At 43.6% G+C, this 20656-nt stretch overlaps 1 protein-coding gene across 2 annotated transcripts in view; it reads right to left on the minus strand.

The window, feature by feature from the left end:
* Nucleotides 1-3262: 3262 nt before the first annotated feature.
* ctnna1 (catenin (cadherin-associated protein), alpha 1) overlaps nucleotides 3263-20656 on the minus strand; it is a 96114-nt gene continuing 78720 nt past the window's right edge. For both annotated transcript variants that reach the window (XM_060886090.1, XM_060886091.1), the window contains exons 16-18: nucleotides 16334-16439; nucleotides 6804-6938; nucleotides 3263-5053 (exon numbers count right to left, since the gene is read on the minus strand). In XM_060886090.1, the coding sequence (XP_060742073.1) occupies nucleotides 4763-5053; nucleotides 6804-6938; nucleotides 16334-16439 (532 nt within the window). In that variant the 3' untranslated portion in view covers nucleotides 3263-4762. The remainder of the gene's footprint in view (nucleotides 5054-6803; nucleotides 6939-16333; nucleotides 16440-20656) is intronic.

Raw genomic sequence — 20656 nt, forward strand, 5'->3', positions numbered from 1 at the left:
ATGTTCTGAAGCTGTAGCTGTTAAATTAAGCTTCGGGACACAGGAACGTCTTGGTAGAATTTTAAACCGCTCTCTGTCGGATTTATGTCGCGAGTTCCCGCCATCTGAGGTCGTTTTCACGCAGTAAAAAAGCAATTTCTGTGAGCATGGCGTACGTGTGCGGTGCGGTATAGACGAGTCCAGATTCTTTCTTGTGATTTGGGATCTGTCAGATGAAGAGGATGAACAGAGCAGCTCTGATAGCGCTGAAACGTCTCGCTCAGCCACACTGCCCTGAAGAAATGTTTGCTCTCTATACAGTTTTGTGCTAAGAGCGTTTAAGTAGCTAATGCTGCATTTTTTGACTGGAGTAATTTAATGCCACAGTGATCCCAGCGCTCAGGTACAGCTACTCTGTGGAGGTGTCTCTATTAGAGAAAAAAGAGGAAAAAAAACTTTCTGGATCTGACGGTGACTCAGTCATGCCTCTGGCTGAACCTTACTGAGGTCAAACTTTCCCTGAAGGAAAATGGTGAGACTCGCTCTGACAATTCAGCACAGAATTGCGTACTTTTATTAAAAAAAAATAAACATAGCTGGTGGTCCAAGGTATGGATGTGGACCATGGTCCGATATCTGGATGTGGTCCGAGGTCTGGATGTGGACTTAGTGAAGTGAAGTGACTCCAGTTTCGTAACAGCTTCTATATAACTGTGATGTCCAATCACATGCAGATTATTTAAGCACTGAAGAGCTGAACTGATTTAATTAGAACTTTAAAGGTGGGGTCTCCGTTATTTGAGAAATGCTTCAGAAAACTGCGTTGGGCCACCAAACAAAACAAATGGAAAACTACCGTGTAGCCAATGAGCAGAAAGGGGCGTGTCTTGTAAATATGGGCAGAGAGTGTTCAGTGCGCATGTGTGACATTAGCAGAAAGCGGTTTTAACATTGACATGGAGGATAAAAACAAAGGAAGAAAGCGAAGAAAGACTTACGATAAGGTAAGAAGTAGGACGTGTTAATATAGGATCAGCTTTCCAGCGCTGGAGAGAACTGAAGGAGCAGGAAGTTGGTCACATATTCACAGATTGGAGTTTCCTGAGTCAATAACTCCTGAGCTAAACGCTGTTACTACACAAATAACACCTCTTTTCTATCGTAGTAATGTTGAGATGCAGCTACAACTGCGTTTTGCTAGTAACAGCATCACGCCCCTTTCTGCTCATTGGCTACAAGTTTGTTTTGATTTTTGTTTTGTTTGGTGGCCCAATGCAGTTTTCTGAAGCATTTCTCAAAATATCGGAGACCCCACCTTTAAGTACATCATCGCTTTTTGACAACATGGCTGGTTCTGTCATCAAACTGGTGTCTTATTTATAACAATTCATATTTAATAATTAAATAACTGATGGAATTGTTCAGGCTACAGATTACAGTAAAAACAATGTCTAACTTTTTTTTAGTAAAATTGACGAGACGTTTTCACTCAGTATAAATAAATGATGTGTCTCTGAGTCTGATCTAAAATAAGTCAGGACTCTTGATAAACTTACACTAGACTGGATGAAGATAAACACCTTTAGATTTTAGATAATTATGAAAAAACACTTGGAGAATCTCAGAGAGCAGAAATAGGTTTGATATCAACATTTAATCTGAAGATACGAACATTTGTGCGGAAATAAATAAGAAGTTTTGTTTTTTTGGGATCCTTTCTATGAATATATCACCTCTAGTAGGCGAGAAAAAAAACAGAAATCCTTCTGAAACACTACAAATTCTTAAAGTCCTGAGTGTCTACATTAATGAGCTTCGTATTAACACCACTGTGGAGTGAGACATGACGAAGACGTTCAGTACTGAACACGAACACGACGACGTGTAGAGAGAGTTAAAGGGTAGGTGGATTCAGATTCAGGCTACGTGGGAAAGATTCCAGACGCGAGGTCTTTAAATGTTTCGTTAAACAATAAAGGGCTTATAAATGATAAAGACTAAATAAACAAATGAATAAAACGTGCCAATTAATACCAACTCCTCCACATCGGATGAATCTGCTGTTAAAATACACAGAACAAAAAAAAACAAAAAAAAAAAAAAACCAGCAACTAGCTACACGTACATGTAGAAAAAACTTTATTAAAAAATAAATAAAATTATGCCAATTAAATAAACAAAAAACACACTAATATACATACATACATGTTTGTGTGTGGTTTTTGTTCATTTTATATGCATAATTTTCTTTATTTTTTAAAATAAATTTTTCCATTCTATTTTATTATATATAAGTAAAAATAATATACATTTTAGTTTTTCTTTTCTACTATGTTTCTATGCACAAGTTACAGTATCGGACGTCCCGGTGCTCTGAAACACCAGGCTCACGAGTCACACAGCTACATCAGGTGTGTTTAAACAGGGAACACGAACACATCGGCGGCAGTGGATCAGGTGCGCTGGAGATTTGGGTCGGAAGTAACGTGGAGGGGGGTGGGGGGTGGCAGACGTAGATCCGAACCCCAGCGCACACAATAACGTGTAGGAATTGTAGAGCAAAATGAGTGTGTGTTCTAAATCTCACACAAACACAAGACTGAATGCGTCTCTGGAAGCTTTAGAACAAACGAGTGTGTAGTTACTGCTGCTGCTGTGAGAGGATTTCAGCTTCATCCATCTGTTAAACTGGGTTTATGACAGCAGGAAATCCAGCACCACTCTCTCTCTCTCACACACACACACACACACACCAGAAGGAATCATAGAAGCCCCCTCACACTGATCATGGACTAATTATTTACCCTCGTCTCATCAGGACAGAAACACTGCGACACAGATCAGCTGAACACTCTGCACTCTACTGTGTATTTCAGCCATACTTACTTCTCTATATATTACTGGACCATCATCATGCCTTTATCTACAGAAGGACATCCTGTTTAGTGCGTTATATCCTGAACATCTTCACCACTGCACATTGTACAAATACACTATTAATAAACTCCTGAACACGTCACCCCACAGCTGTACATCACTAACAACTCTAATTATACCTGGATATATTATTATACTTCTGCATTTCACTGGCTTCTACATGCACTTTACACAATGACATGAAAAGTGGAATTAAATGACATTTAAATACCCAAAAAAAATCAGAATTTACAATTTTATTTATTTATGTGCGTTTATTTTTTTTGCATGTTTATATTTAAAGGTTATTTTACGACCTTTTAAAATCTTATAGTTAAAATTTCTCAATACATAAAAAAAAACCCAGTTGCATCATTGAATAGTTTTTATTTTTTGTTAATTAATGGAGATACAAAAACAAATCGATAGATCAAAAATTTGTTCACGGCATAACAGGATTTGTGTGTATACGTGTGTAGTGTTTATTTAAAAAACAAAAACAAACAAACAAAAAAAAACCCTCAACCTGTTGGAAACGTAATGCACAGATTCAATCCACAAACGACTCAAACTCCCTTTAACCTTCTACCAGGTCACTTTCTTTTTTCCTACCTCGAGCCTCACAAATATTTATTTGGTCGCTGATCCGCTCGAGTGCAGCCGAGCCCGGCTCTGTCCCTGTTTGCTGCTGTCGCTGATGTAAAAGCTCCGTCCCCTTAACGCTGCACGTCCACCTCGGTCACACACTTCGAGCAAGGAAATATAAAAGGTGACAATAATACGATTCATTTAAAGAGGGGGAAAAAAAGTTGAGACGAGAATTCTGTTCAATTAAAAAAAAAAAAATTAATGATTTGAGTTAAAGCCACGGGGAAAGATTTAGGTTTCTTCAGCGATTAATGCAGAGTGACCGAAAATGTGTGTGTGCGTGTGTGTGTGTAATGCTGATAGACAGAGCAGTGATTTGGAGCCATTTTCAGTGGATGTTCTCACTTTAGATCAATGGGGCTCGGTGCCACTCGGGGATCGACTCTGCCCTCGCTCCAGGTGTCGCAGCTCTTTAGTGAAAATCGTTTTTTTTTTAAATAAAGATGCCGCTGATTCGTTTCCAATGGAGTCGTTTGTTGGAGGCTCCTGAATTTTATTTTACAATATTCAACACGGGGTCAGGAGAAAAAAAAAAGAACAATAATTAAGCTAAAGTTCAAGCGTAAGCAACGATTTCAGGTCGGTTTAAAAATCAGCTAAATACAAAAACTCCTTTTAGTGTCTATAAATCACTGGTTAATAAAAAAAAACACTATCTGCAAAACTCTCACTTTGGTCTCCAAACTAAACCGGCACAGAGGCGGAGTTACTGGAGTTATTGCATGTGATCGTGTGATTAAGGCCGCACGAGTTTGCATAGTTCTGAGACTATAAAACGTTTGAATTTGGAAAATATCAGACAGAACCAAGTAAAAAAAAAAAACAAAAAAAAAACTAATAAAACATTTCAACAATATTAGGAACATAATCAGTACAGAGTAGTAGGATTAAAAGTTCCCTCATCCTCTCTTCTTTTTCTTTTTTAAATGATGGGCGTATAAAAAGATGAGGGGTGTGGAATAAATAGACTGCAAGAGAGATAGTGTGAGAGAGAAAGAAAGAGAGAGAGAGAGAGAGAGACAGAGAGAGAGACAGTGGTGTGATTTCTAGCACAGAGGAATGATCTCTGAAATAAAAGAGCAGCCCACATGGAGGAATCTACAGCAGTGGTTTAAAGCAGAGTCCTGCAGCTACAACATGACTAGCTGAATCGTGTTGTGGGAATAAGCTGAATCAGGTGTGTGTGTGTGTGTGTGTGTGAGAGAGAATATGGTGCTGCTCAGATGCTATCCATGGCCTTGAATTCGCTCAGAGCCTGCACGGGGTTGATGTGCTTCTTCTGAGACGATCTCTTGACTCTGTTGGTCTGGCCGTCGTCCTGCTTCTCGCGCTTCACCAGAGGTTTCTTCTCAGGAGCTTTCATCTTCCAGGAGATGGCCGGCATGTTGAGGTTCTGCATGCCCTGAGACTTCTGGTACTTGGTGGAGGCCACGTATGAAGCCTTCACGGTGGACACCACGGCGTTCATCAGGTTCTTGGCTGCTTGGATGAGAGACATGGCGCTGTCCAGCTGTAGGAGAAGATGACCAGGTGGTTAGGAGCAGATTCACATCAACACAAACACCTGCTTTCAAATAAAACACCTTTATTATTACTACTAAGAAAAATGAACAGATTCAGGCCTCAGTGCAACATTTTAATGAACAGTTTGACCTTCAGTAAAAAACAAACAAACAAATAAATAAATAAATAAAGTATCAGACAGAGAGACACAGAAAGAGAGAGAGAGAGACACAGACAGAAAGAACAGACAGAAAGAGAGAGACACAGAGAGAGAGAGAGAGAGGGAGAGAGAGAGAGAGAGAGAGAGAGAGAGACAGACAGACAGAGAGACAGACAGACAGACAGACAGACAGACACACAAAGAGAGACAGAGACACACACTATCCCAACATTGGTTGCATTTTAACATGTAAATCTTTAAGTCCAGCTTAAAAAGAGTTTTCCTTTTGTCTCAGAGGAGATGGAAAAGTAAAAAGGAAATCAAAAGAAAAAGAAAGGAAAAAAAGTGAAAGTAAAAGGGAAGAAAAAGAAAAAAAAACTAAGACAATAAGACTAAAGGAAAAAAGAGAAAAAAGATGAAAGAAAGACAGAAGTCTCAAACAACCCTGAGACTACATTTCAGTCTGAATCCATGAGCTTCACAGTGTCTGTACTGTAATAAAGATAAAAGAGCAGTGTGTGTGTGTGTGTGTGTGTGTGTGTGTGTGTGCATGTGTGTGTCCTCTGAAGATCTGTAGAGTAACACAGGGATCACAAACACACTGCGTACCCCTTTTGATTACTAATCTTTACTCTACTAAACAACATTTATTCGAACTTACAGAATAATAATAATAATAATAATAATAATAATAATAATAATAAAAAATAAATAAAACATTTCACTTTTGCAGAATCATAAATCTAAACATTTCACCAGTTTTATTTTATTAGTTTATAAAAACCTTCTGCGGAGCATCATTTGTTTTCAGTAGTAGCTGTTTAGATGCAGCTCGATATACATTTATTTATAATGATTCTGCACTATTAAAAAAAAAAATAAACTACATAAAGGAACAAAATGGTGAAAGGTGTCATTAAGGTCATCTTGTGTGTCAGTGATGAGGAAATATTTATCGGTGTTTGATCCCAGAGAAGGAGAGCTGCTGGGAATAAACACTCTTGTGCTGAGACTCTTTCAGGTATGCGGTGTGTGTGTGTGTGTGTGTGTGTGTATAGTGTCAGGACGGAGGGCACTGAATCTAATTGAGGTCATTAAAGATGAAAGGCAAGGCTGTATCAGGACTAACTCCTCCTGTGTGGGGTTTAATTCAGAGCAGTCGAGGGGGTGAGTGGATTATTACACGGCTTCGTGTCCGAGAGGGGAAAAAAAAAAAAATAAAAAAAAAAATAAAAAAAACAAACCTTAGACACAAAACCTTCACCTGCTGCTAAACAGTCTGAAGAATTGCTGTGTGTGTGAGTGAGTGAGTGAGAGAGAGAGAGAGAGAGAGAGAGAGAGAGAGAGAGAGAGAGAGAGAGAGACGTCACTGATGTTCTTCCGGCATGATGCCCAGACTGATCTTGAATCTTTAAGTTTATTAATTCATAAATGGCATTTTAAACCAAACAGAGCAACAGATACAATCAGAGACGAAGAACAACAGAAAAGGTGGCGTCTGATTCCAATTAAATGAAGATTACGTGACGACTTCTCTGTTCCTAGTGAAATAATATTGCTTTGAGGTTATTAAGTGGTGTTGTGTTTGGTCACTCACCCCAGACACGACCAGCTCTCCTCCCAGGTTCTGAACTTCAGCCTTCACCTTACTGCAGATGTTCAGCTGGTGACAGTACAGAGCGATGCGCTGCAGGTAGGCCAGAAGATCCTGTTTACACGCCGAGTCAGGACACTGAGAGAGAGAGAGAGAGAGAGAGAGAGAGAGAGAGATGGGGAAAGGGAGAGTGATTATTTTATTGTTTATCCCTCTGTCTGTATTAACAACAAATACAGGAAAAGATAAACAGAGAGAATCTCTCTCATGTTCTCCTTAGCTCTTACTTTGGAAACACACTGATAATCATGACAGTCAGCTAATAAAAAATTGAGAAGAGGAGAAGAGAGAAGAGAATAGAGGAGAAGAGAAGAGAATAGAGGAGAAGAGGAGAGGAGAAGAGAATAGAGGAGAAGAGAGGAGAAGAGAGGGGAAGAGGAGAGGAGAAGAGAAGAGAAGAGAGAAGAGAATAGAGGAGAAGAGAGGAGAGAAGAGGAGAAGAGGAGAAGAGAAGAGGAGAAGAGAAGAGAGAAGAGAGGAGAAGAGAGAAGAGAAGAGAAGAGAGGAGAGAAGAGAAGAGAGGAGAGAAGAAAGGAGAAGAGAAGAGAGGAGAAGAGAGGAGAGGAGAAGAGAAGAGAGGAGAGAAGAGAAGAGAGGAGAGGAGAGGAGAGGAGAAGAGAAGAGAAGAGAGGAGAGAAGAGAGGAGAGAAGAGGAGAGAAGAGAGGAGAGAAGAGGAGAGAAAAGAGGAGAGAAGAGAAGAGAGGAGAGAAGAGAAGAGAGGAGAGAAGAGAGGAGAAGAGAGGAGAGAAGAGAAGAGAAGAGAAGAGAGGAGAGAAGAGAAGAGAAGAGAGGAGAGAAGAGAGGAGAGAAGAGAGAAGGAGAGAAGAGAGGAGAAGAGAAGAGAGGAGAAGAGAAGTGATTCATACTGAATTTAGTCACATTCTGAATCTGAATGACTGGATGTAAAATAAATGAGTAGTTTCCCACCCCGGACCAAACGGGTATCAGGCCGCTCTCTTCACAGTGAGATACACATCTAATAGCTACGTGTTTTGTTGGATCAGATCTGGAAACTGTGAACAAACAGCTTTCTTGTTGGCAGACTAAGTGTTAGAAAAGCCATTTTCATGGCGGTGAAGGACGACACAAAGCCGAGCGCGACGTAAAGGTGCCAATTTCCTGGTGACGGCGTGTCATCGGTGTGAGTGCCGGCGTGTCCGTGTACATCAGTACGCCGGCTCTAGAGTCTAATCTAACTCCGACTGCTCGTCTCTCTAACTCTGCACAGCGTCACGTCTCACTGATGAACACGGTGTGGTTGGAGGAAACTGTGGACCGGATTATTACCAAAACCACACAGCGTGAGAGAACAGTCTCTAACACTGAACACGTGACTCAGGCACTTACTCATAATTTAATCAGAGCAGTCATTCAGCTCGGTCTTTACTGTGTAAACTGTACAGATTCACACTGAGATAATGTGAGAGAGGAAAAGAAACAACCTTCTGCACAATAAACACACTGTAAACACATGTAGAGTACAGAGAAGAACAGGAGGAGGAAGAGTATGGAGAAAGAGAGGGAGGAAGAGAGAGAGCGAGAGCATGAGAGAGATAGCACAAGAGAGAGGGTGAGAGAGCGAGGGAGAGAGAGAGCGAGAGAGCGAGAGAGAGATAGCGAGAGAGAGCATGAGAGAGATAGCACAAGAGAGAGGGTGAGAGAGAGAGCATGAGAGAGATAGCACAAGAGAGAGGGTGAGAGAGCGAGGGAGAGAGAGAGCGAGAGAGAGAGAGCGAGAGAGCGAGAGAGAGATAGCACAAGAGAGAGAGAGGGAGAGAGAGAGAGCATGAGAGAGATAGCACAAGAGAGAGGGTGAGAGAGCGAGGGAGAGAGAGATAGCACAAGAGAGAGGGTGAGAGAGCGAGGGAGAGAGAGAGCGAGAGAGCGAGAGAGAGAGCGAGAGAGAGATAGCCCAAGAGAGAGGGAGAGGGAGAGAGAGAGAGAGAGAGAGAGAGAGAGAGCAGTCGGGGGTGTGGTGTGAGCACAGTTACTTGATGTAAACACCAGCACTGGCACTGGACCATTTTATTTCTTGGAAGTCGTTGCTGTTAATTATAAAAACTTGCCAAGACGCTTAAGGCTTTACAACACACACCATTCAAAACACTGCAATCTGCACGCACACACACACACACACACACACACACACACACTTCACAAGAGCAGTTAAACAGAAATACAGATGTTTCAGCTAATAAAAATGAGCTACAGCAGGGACGAGACCCTCAATTTTAAGAGAACGAAAAATAAATAAATAAATAAATAAATAGATAGATCAATAAAATCCTAGCACAGAACTAGAACAGTCCAGTTTCAGTGTATAAACATCTAGCGGCCTGTGCCACGGCCCCCTGAAACACACGTAACACAACGCGTGTGTGTAACGTTCATCACGTGTACAGTGTGCTCGCGCTGCTCAGGCTGTAGACTAAACGTCACGTGAGGCATCTGATGTGTGAATAAATCTCTGGAGATGTTCAGTTTGTGTTCTGTTCCATTGCGTGATCTCGGATCCTGCAGCGTCTCGTCAGCGTACTGCGATGCCGTGGGTCTGACGGCCAGGGCGCTCATAAATGCACACTTTTATGTTAAACGGTCCCCGCGAGGACGACTGTTTCCCTCTTCAGGAGGAACCCGAGGCCTCAGGAGTGCCATTATGTCGTGTTTGATCGGCCTGCGCGCTTCGTCTTCTCTCGCGAGCGTCGCTTTCCCTCTGTTAGCTCAAACAGCATTAATAGAAAAGACTAAATTATATCAATCGTGCCGCTGAATTCTTGGCCGTGAATCAGAGAAAGCGCGCTGTGGAGTCGGAGAAAGATCCAGAGAGATTAGCGGAGAGGAGGGAAGAAGAAGGAGGGAGGAAAAAAAAAGAGAGGGAATAAAGATAGAGGAGATAGCAGAGGAACAGCGGTGTGTTAAAATGTACGCTGCTCAGCATGCTAATGAGGGACGGGGCGAGTGCTGAAAGAAAGCGGTGCTTGTGCACATCCACACTAAACAGGAAACACGGCACTGCCTCGTACGACCTCACACACACACACACGTCTGTACAGGACACACAACACGAGGAGATGCTTTAGACGCACCAGACCGCCGCGGCTCACGAACGCGGCCGTGTTACTGACTGTACAAGTGCTTTATAAAGCTGGACTGACATCCAGGATAATCCTGAATTGTACAGATTTAAAGTCCACTCTGGATCAGAGAGATGAAACAAACAGACTTTCATACACAAGTTGTGTAAACACCTCATACAGGAACGAGACAAACAGGACGAACAGAAACGCTTCACTGCGCCAGATACCAGGAGGCAAACTGCATAAAAGACGGAAAGGAAGGAAATAAAAATAAACCAAAAATTTGTTATATAATAGTAACAAATAAGCAAGCAAACTGTAAATTATATATTAAATAGTATTTGGCACCTTAACGGAGCTTCAGAGAGATAAAATAAACCAATAAGTTGAGTTAATAACCGATAAATCATTAAAGTTATCAGATAAATAAAAAACATTTATACATTTTTTAAATTGATATAATTTTGCCGTCTTTCTATAAAAAAAAAATCAATCATTTAAAATATTGTAGAATCGTCATGCTTGAGGGTTCGAGCCGTTTTAAGCCCAAATAAACAAGCAAATTCAAAAAGTAAACAACAAAAAAAAAAAAAAGTGACATTTTGCACCACAGCAGCTGTTTAATATCCTGATTCTGATTGGTCAGAAAGTGCTGAAGCGTTTCTATGGCAACAGCTCATTGGCATGGACTCGAACGCTTTATATAAACTTTAAAGGTTTTGCGGCGAGGAGACGTTTATTTACAGGAAAAGTCTCCGGCGTCGTGACGGACGAGTCGCCACTTTCTGTTGTCATGGTAGCCAGACAAGCTTTTTTTTTTTCCCTGGTAAAAAAACATGTAACATCATATTCTACTGTTAAATATAATGCAACAATTCCACGTCGTAATATTATTATTCGTTTATTCTTATTTCTATTCGTTCTTATTTTTAATTTAGTCTTTGTGCATGTGACAAATTGAAATCTTGACGAGGCAGGAGGGGGAAAAAAAAAAAAAAAACCTGGTGTAGGATTAGAACGTAATAAAACGTTCTCGCTTCCACTGGAAGCCTTTCGACATCTCAATCCGTTCACCCAGACAGAACAAACAGACAGCGAACAGACAAAAAGCCTACATTTTGTCAGGACCGGAGCCGAATGAAACGTCAGCCAATAACCGGGAGATAAATGTCAGAAGATCGGAATCGGGAAAGAGAAGACCGTGTTAATTATGTAGAACATGAGATTTCTTTCATTCTTAATTCTCCACCTCTCTCTCACTCTCTCTCTCTCTCTCACTCTCTCTGAGCCCAGATGCAGTTTGATTTTCATAAAGAAAAGAAAAAGATGCAGTCAGCATAAAAAAAAACTCCTTTGATGACTCTGCAGTGGTGATTTAAATAAGCACAGAGGCAGCAACGTGACCGTGTCTCGCTATTAAAAAAAAAAGAAAAGTGTGGGGTGTTTGAACACTTACACACACACACGTTACAGTAATCCGCTCATTAGCGCCGTGTGTGTGTGTGTGTGTGTGTGTGAGATTACTAAACCCTAACACTGATGCCACACCCCCAGTGTTAGGGTTTAGTAAATCACACACACACTTACACACGTTACAGTAATCTGCTCATTACCGCCGTGTGTGTGTGATTACTAAACCCTAACACTGATGCCACACCCCCAGTGTTGGGGTTTAGTAAATCACACACACACGTTACAGTAATCCGCTCATTAGCGCCGTGTGTGTGTGTGTGCGCATGTGTGCTCGTGTGTGTGGGATTACTAAACCCTAACACTGATGCCACACCCCCAGTGTTGGGGTTTAGTAAATCACACACACACACGTTACAGTAATCCGCTCATTAGCGCCGTGTGTGTGTGCGCATGTGTGCTCGTGTGTGTGGGATTACTAAACCCTAACACTGATGCCACACCCCCACGCTCTCCTCGCTACAGAATGACATTTACACACTGACCGACTCTCATCGTTTGTTCGTATTTCCTTTATCTTTGTTGTGTTTTGAAGCGTGTTAAGGTGCGTTAATGCGAGTCCTGTACAAACCGCTTCATGACAGGACGAGTAAAGCTTTTAATAAGTGCTATTAGAATCCAACATTAGGTACAGCTCTGTTAAACACAGACACTCTGGTACTGGATGAAGACCCCCATGTGTCGAGGGTGTGACTACAGAGTGCCACGATCTAGAGCTGTAAACTCCTACAAACCGCTCGTCCGTGGTTCCTTTATAAAAAGTAGCTGTGGATGAATTTTAATCGAGAGGTTTTAAATGTAAGAGGAGCAAAGGGAGCATCGCTTTATGTAGCTAATGCCTTTTATATTACATTTAAATGGCTCTCGGATTTGGAGCGGCTAAACATAAAGCCATCACGGACCATGAAAATCAATCAGGGGGCATTTGGAACAGAGCGATAATCCCTCAGCATTTACTCTGGACAATTACCCCACAGCCGTCACTGTGAAGAGACCAGACGCTGAAGCTGAAAAATGTCTCAGTAGGACTCGACGAATGACTGAAGAGTTACATTAAAAGTGTTTGTCTTAATATATCTCTCTCACACACACACACACCTCTCATAGTTCTGCTGAAGTCTTGAATCTGATTGGTCAGAAGGTGTGGAATAATTTCCTTTAACAGCAGCTCTGCCTGTAGCGCAGCTTCACGTCATGTTTATATTAATGCGCTCCATCCTGTGTATCGATCATCTAACTGTCCACATATAAAAACTAATAAATTCAAAACGCTTTGTTACCTGATGAACTGTATATAAATTAAAGGTGGGGTCTCCGTTGTTTGAGAAATGCTTCAGAAAACTGTCGGGCTTACAAACTAAACAAAAATCAAAAACGTGCAGCCAATGAGCAGAAAGGGGCGTGTCTTGTCAATATGGGCGGAGAGAGGGTTCAGTGTGCATGTGTTACATTAGCAGAAAGCGGTTTTAACATTGACATGGAGGATAAAAACAAAGAAAGAAAGTGAAGAAAGACTTACGATAAGGTAAGAAGTAGGCAGGAAGCTCTGTTAGTAGTAAGCAGGAAGTTGGTCACATATTAACAGATTGGAGTCTCAGGAGTTATTGACTCAGGAAACTCCAATCTGTGAATGTGACCAACTTCCTGCTCCTTCAGTTCTCTCCATGGATTATGCTTGTGTGTCATTTTTGCTTGTTTGTTTATCTACAATCGTATTGTTCTTCCCTTCAGCTATGATAGACACATTTCTTTCCATTAGTTGCCTGGGTTACGTATGTATGTGTGGGCGGAGCTATCAATACAGGGGTGGGACCCATTTGGGTTAGGGGCGTGTTTGTTTTTGGTGATTTTATATGTCAACATTGGCTTTCAAACAATGGAGACCCCACCTTTAAGGAAGGAGTCTCCAGTGCTAGATCTTTAATAGTGGACAGAGTTCTCTCTAGCTGCTGTAAGGTGTTCATGAATAAATCTGACATTACACCACTAACTCAGCCTTACTAATGATTTTCCTCTACAAGCAAACAGTAAGAGTTTTATTTCTTACTTTCTCTTCTACATTCCGCATTACAGACGATCAGGAGCCTGTTCTGACCTGAGCTTCAGCCGGATCAGGCTGATAGCAGACGGACCGTTGAAGACGAAGCGGAGACGACGGTTAAGCAGACGGTCTAATAGGAATCCACCATTCACACCTCCACCAGCTTTCCTGATATCTCGCATGGAATGGATCAGCCTCCAGAGTGCATCAATCCTGGAGTCCCTACACACCCCGCTGAGTGAGCTGATGGATGACGAGCGAGCCTGTGTGCTGATTTAGGTGTGAGCGAGTGCAGGAAAACTGCAACTATGCTTCCTATTAATAAATCCAATCTATGCATACATCACTGCTGTGGCACTCGCGCCTGACCAGGAATTCTAACCCTCTCTTATTAAAAGAGGAGAAATCTGTGAACTTATGGCAGGTGGGTAATTTCAGAGGACAGTTAAAGTGTATTCACGCCCAATGTGTGCTGGAGAAATACACCGACCGCACGTCAGCCATTGTGTTAGCTGATTCCAGACTGGACATGAAACTGGAACAGCATTTGTGGAAACGGCAAACAAATGAAAAAGATGCACACCGTGGTCGATTAAATAAATAAACAAACAAACAAACAAATAAAAAGGCTGCCAGCTTGGTTAAATGAAGTGTAATCTGCGAGAGCTGAACACTTTCATTGGTTGGTTAGTTGCGAAAGGATCAGCAGATGCTCGGATACTTTAACCTCATCATGCAGCACTGACTGAACACTGAGCCAGTGGCCTGTGTAGCAGTATCCCAGTGTGTGTGTGTGTGTGTGTGTGTGTGTAGGAGATTATTTATAGGACAAGCAATGGAGCTCACATTTCCATACTAAATCTCAATTAGCCAGTGTTATTTGTTTGGCAGCACGTTCAGAGGGAACGGATTGGAGCTGCAGCCTGTAACTCATAAATTGTTAATAAACTGCGGAGCCGAACGTCCGTACAGCGCTGACCTGAATCCTGAGGTTCGCCCTTTCGTCCTGCTCTAACACTTGTTTAACTGAAGCCTCTCAGTCAGTCTGTCTCACTCCTTCTGTCTCTTCTCTCCACTTATCCGTTTGTGTGAATCTGTCGCTTTCTCTCCCCTTCAGTCAGTCTCTCTGTCTGTGTCACTGTCCGATAGTTAGTTAGTCATGATCCTTCAGTCTCTCTCTCACTAAGATGCCCAACAGCTATGTATCACATGAACACAGGTGTGTGTGTGTGTGTGTGTGAGAGAGAGTGTGACGGTGAGCTGCGTTAGCGTGTTAGTATTCTCCTCGACTCGAGGCTGCACGTGAGGCCGAGTCGCTCCACCATCAGAGTGTGGGCTAAATAAAATCTCAGATGTAAAATCTCCAGTGAGGTTTACTCATTATGGTAGATGAGGAAGGGGCATGAGTGTGTGTGTGTGTGTGTGTGTGTGTCTCTCTTAAGGCAGCAGGAAATGTTCCCTTTATGTCAATCCATCTACGTCTCCAAGCAGCTTTCTACCACCATCCATTCCATATCCTTTACACACCATCTCTTTCCCATCCACCAATCCATTCATCTTTCTACACACTTCCATCACTCTCTCTGTACGGTCATTTAGCTATTCATCCATCTACTTAGTATCTCCTCATCCATCTGTCCAACTATCTATCTATACATTCATCAAGCACCATCTATCTGTCCAACTCTCAATCTCTCTCTTTATATCTTTATCCTTCTACCCTACTGTCTATATATTGTTCCATGTCTATCTATCTCGCTTCCTTCATCTCAATCTCTTCCTCCATACGAACCCCATCTACATCCATCTGGAGTTGTTTCCCCGCTCGGCCTCTGATCTCAGTTGTGAGCGTAGATGACTTTTAAAACACGACACTCGAATGTTTTAAAACTATTCTCTCGACGTACACACTTTCTCCGGTCAGGAAATGAGCTTCATTAAAATTCCGCTGGCAGAACTGAGTCATCTGAGTGTGTGCCATTTCGGCTGATTGTTCATCTGCACCGTGAGCAAGTGTGAGAACTGGAGGAGCGTTTCAGCAAAGCATCGACTCGCCGTCTCTGTGCCGACGCAGGCTGTGTGATAATTACGGTCTTGAACACAGGTGTGTTCGTGTGTGAACCTGTGGGATGCGTGTGTGTGGGTGGTTCTATGAATGGATGTGTAGGTGTACACAGATTCATGCATGTGTGTGTGTGAAAGCAGACTGTGAGGTTATGTCAATAAATATATGTGTGTGTGTGTGTGTGTGTGTGTGTGTGTGTGTGTGTGTGAGAGAGATGAAGCACATCAATTAGAGCTGTACATTATGTTCTGTGATGAGGCTGTAATTCAAAAACTCAAAAATGAGCAGAGAGACGGATGGACGGATGGAAGGAAGGCAGGAACCTGGCACCTTGCATATGTTCGACGTTCTCCTGAGACGTAAATTATAATATTCACTGAGAGCCTTAGCACTACACACTCCATCTGATGCTCCATCCTAGTTTTATAAAGCCTCTTCTAATGCAGTGTAATGGAACGGAATGATAGAAAGGCGTTCGGATGCTTAAGTAAGACGTAACGGAAGACTCCAGGGTTTTCTCTGTAGATCACCACGGACACAAATCGTATCGTTTCCCTGTAATGAGAAAAGTTTACAGCAAACTCACTTTTAATGGAGTGCTGAATCCCTGCAAGAAAAAAAAACACACACACGCCGGTGTTGCGTCGCTGTGAGGATCTGTAGGCGGATGGATACGGTAAAAGTGGCAGAAAGTGAACGCAAAGAGGAACTACTTTTTAATCACTCCAGTGTTGGAGAACGTTTGTTGGTCGTCACGTGTTAGACGTCACCTATAGCTGAAACACATCGTCACACGTCACACACTGACTGGACACTCACTTGATCAGCGATGGTGCGTCCCAGCTTGTCCATTCGAGACCCAGCCTCTGCGATCTTCTTAGCGGCGCTAATGACGTCCGAAGTGTTCTTCAGTGGCCCTTTTCCCCTGAAAAACACACAAAGAGACACACACACACACACACACACACACACACACACAGTCAGTACACTTCACATCAATCTACGGTCAGTGCGAGAGTCTGCTGTTGGGTCACACTGGCACGTCTCACTGATCGCTTCTTCTGATTATAGCTTTGCATTCTGGGAGTGCAGAGCTGAGAATGAGATAAAAATGGAAGGAGGATTATGAGCGCGACACAGAACCAGATGGCGTATCCTCCCAGTCCATCCCTCCCTCTCCTGAGTGTTCTCGTTCACTTCCTGGAGCCACTGCCCAGCTCTGTATATATGAGTGCTTGGGCTCTGCCCACTCGAGCAACACACCCGAGTGATGCCCAATTATCTGCTCCAAAGAGGGAGTAGAGGGCAAAGTTGCCAAGAAGTGGTGAAACCTGGACTGCTCTTCAGGCTGAAATGAACATAAACAAACACCCAGATGGAAAAGGTTCCTCTACAAACATGTCATGTAGGGTTGAGATGATCAGAAGATAAAGAGCACCACCAGACTGAACACACGAGCCCTGAGTACACACACACACACAAACACACAGCTCCGATCCTAATTACACGTCTGATCGAACGCTCCCCACTGTATTTTTAAATCATCAGAGCTGAAGAGCTCTCATTAGGCTGCAGGCTGTTTGGGTCACAATAACTAATGTACATATTTACATTTTTAAGCGGACCTCTAATCTCTCAGCGGGTTGAACGACTGGCACTGAGCTCTCGGGTGTTCAGCGTAATGACTCGGTGCTCTGTAATGCGTCACTTTCTTCCTTTCTGTCCCCCAGCGTGGTTCTAACAGCCTGCAAAGACTCTGCTGGAAAAGCAGTCACCCCTCATCAGCACTGCATTTCACTGTACAGTCAAACCTCAGGCCCTTATTATCCTCCCGACTCCCTCAACACTGCTCAGGCACCGCACCACTGTGCCCTCTCACTCGTCCATTTTCTCTCCATCTCTCTTTCCCCTACCGACTGGCTCATTTTTTCCCATCCAACCATCCATCACACTCTTCCTGTCTACCTTTCTCTCTCTGTGCCTATCTGTTCTGGTCTCCATCTGGCTCACCATCTTTCACTCCTGTCTGTTGGTCTATCTCTAGGTCTCACTCCCCGCCTGTCTGTCCCTCACCGTCTCTCCGTCTGGTTGACTAGTCGTCCATTTCTCGCTCTGTCTGAGACTTTTTCCCCTTGATTACATCACTCTCCGGCCCTCATGGTCTGTGTCTGTCTGTATCACTCTCCCCATCACACTGTCTTGTCCACCCATCTCTCTCTACCTGTCCACTGCTCTCACACGCTCTTTAACTGCCCATCTGCCCATCACTGTCTCCATCTGTCAGTCTGGCCATCATCTTTCACCTCTTCCACCATCCATCTCTCTCTCAAGTCTTTCTCCTTACAGTCTCAGTCCATCCATCTACCCATCTGTCTGTCTGTCTCTCTTTTTCCAACAGTCCACCTCTCTCCAACACACTTCTTTTCTCTTCCTGTCTGTCCATTTCTACCATTGCCATCTGTGTGTGTGTGTGTGTGTGTGTGTGTACAAAGTGAACACAGCTCGTTTATCAGATTTACATAGACTGTACCACTGCCACCTCTGTACAGCTGGTTTATTTACACGTCTGTGACAGATGACTCTGCTGTGTGTGTGTGTGTGTGTGTGTGTGTGTGTGTGTGTGTACGCCCGCCCTCTCCAGCACTGCAATACAGCAGGCACATAGATGGAGCTGTGAAACTTGTCACACATCCAGGCATCATACTTTCTTCATGAACAGGACTGGAATAGAGCAGATGAAAAGCTGAGTGTGCTGTTACATCTTCACGTGATCTGATCCATGCCGAAGCTCGTTCCTCAGCGTGCTATGTACTCCTCCATCCCACCTCGTGCACTAGAAAGTGCTACATCAATAATCATCAGATGCAAAAAATTATGACACGTGTTAAAAAAAAAAAAAGAGAGTAATACAAACTGGTGAGAATTGTGTTGTGGCGCTCTGATGGATGACGTGCTGCGCGGCTTAATAAAACACCACGACAAACTATTTACGCTGCGATTCAAACAGCTCCTCTTTGGACATTCATTATGATTGTGTCTTCTGACCAAATTAACCGATGGAGGATGAAAAAAAAAAAGCAAATCAATTTCTCTCCACTGCATTAACCTTCACGCTTCAAGGTCAGTGAAGGGCAACGACTCACCGTGGGCTCTGTGAGAACACATCAGGACCGTACACACTTATACAGGTGATCACCCTCAGTCTCACACACACACACACACACACACACACACACAGACAGACAGACAGACAGACGCCTGACATTTTACACAGGTTCTAAACAGATGTTTAGATCTTTGCTTTCTTTACCTCTTGTTTGTAATGATGAATGTTAAAGTATTTAACCTACAGCAGAAACTATAAAACTAGCTGCAGCACCTCAGTGCACTCGCTCCACCAAAAACACAATCTGTTTAATAACACCACCACAAATGGTCTCAGAATCAGCGAGAGAGAGAGAGAGAGAGAGAAGTGCGAGAGACAGAGACAGACAAGAGCGAGAGCGAGACAGACAAGAGGGAGAGCGAGACAGACAAGAGGGAGAGCGAGACAGACAAGAGCGAGAGCGAGACAGACAAGAGCGAGAGCGAGACAGACAAGAGTGAGAGCGAGACAGACAAGAGCGAGAGACAAACAAGAGCGAGACACGAGCGAGAGTGAGAGAGAGACAGACACGAGCGAGAGCGAGAGAGAGACAGACACGAGCGAGAGCGAGAGAGAGACAGACACGAGCGAGAGCGAGAGCGAGACAGACACGAGCGAGAGAGAGCGAGACAGACACGAGCGAGAGCGAGCGAGACAGACACGAGCGAGAGCGAGAGAGACAGACACGAGCGAGAGCGAGAGAGAGACAGACACGAGCGAGAGCGAGAGAGAGACAGACACGAGCGAGAGCGAGAGAGAGACAGACACGAGCGAGAGCGAGAGAGAGACAGACACGAGCGAGAGCGAGAGAGAGACAGACACGAGCGAGAGCGAGAGAGAGACAGACACGAGCGAGAGCGAGACAGACACGGTCGAGAGCGAGAGACAGACAGACACGGTCGAGAGCGAGAGACAGACAGACACGGTCGAGAGCAAGAGACAGACAGACACGGTCGAGAGCAAGAGACAGACAGACACGGTCGAGAGCAAGAGACAGACAGACACGGTCGAGAGCAAGAGACAGACAGACACGGTCGAGAGCAAGAGACAGACAGACACGGTCGAGAGCAAGAGACAGACAGACACGGTCGAGAGCAAGAGACAGACAGACACGGTCGAGAGCAAGAGACAGACAGACACGGTCGAGAGCAAGAGACAGACAGACACGGTCGAGAGCAAGAGACAGACAGACACGGTCGAGAGCAAGAGACAGACAGACACGGTCGAGAGCAAGAGACAGACAGACACGGTCGAGAGCAAGAGACAGACAGACACGGTCGAGAGCAAGAGACAGACAGACACGGTCGAGAGCAAGAGACAGACAGACACGGTCGAGAGCAAGAGACAGACAGACACGGTCGAGAGCAAGAGACAGACAGACACGGTCGAGAGCAAGAGACAGACAGACACGGTCGAGAGCAAGAGACAGACAGACACGAGCGAGAGCAAGAGACAGACAGACACGAGCGAGAGCGTGAGAGTGAGACAGACAGAGCGAGCGAGCGAGAGACAGAGAGTGAGACAGAGAAATACAGAGCAGAGAGAGAGAGACAGAGAGAGGGATGTAGAAGAAAGATAAATAAATGAATGAATAAAAAAGCTGCAGTAATGCAGGAATAAGTGAGACTCTGTAAGGAACTAGAGCTCGCTGTTCTGCACCGTGAGGTCAAAATCCCTTTAGGGATAAATGAAGCGTGCGGTTCAGTTTAAATTAGACCTCACCTACTGATGAGCACTGCTGGAAATGAGAGGGAGAGAAATGTGAGACATTTCATTAGGCTGGTTTCTGGTTCGTGAAAAGGTCACAATTAAATAGCAACATTCAGGTTCGATTGTGAGTACGTACACACACACACACACACACACCTATATAGAAATAAATATAAATATGTCTGGTTTTAACACAGGAAAATAGAGGGGAGAGCTGTGAGAGGAAACTTGCCCTTTTCAGCTTGTTTTAGAAAAATAACTAAATGACGTCACTGTGTGATGAAGCA

Source organism: Tachysurus vachellii, chromosome 14, assembly GCF_030014155.1.
Source record: "Tachysurus vachellii isolate PV-2020 chromosome 14, HZAU_Pvac_v1, whole genome shotgun sequence".
In the NCBI taxonomy this organism is placed as follows: Eukaryota; Metazoa; Chordata; class Actinopteri; order Siluriformes; family Bagridae; genus Tachysurus; species Tachysurus vachellii.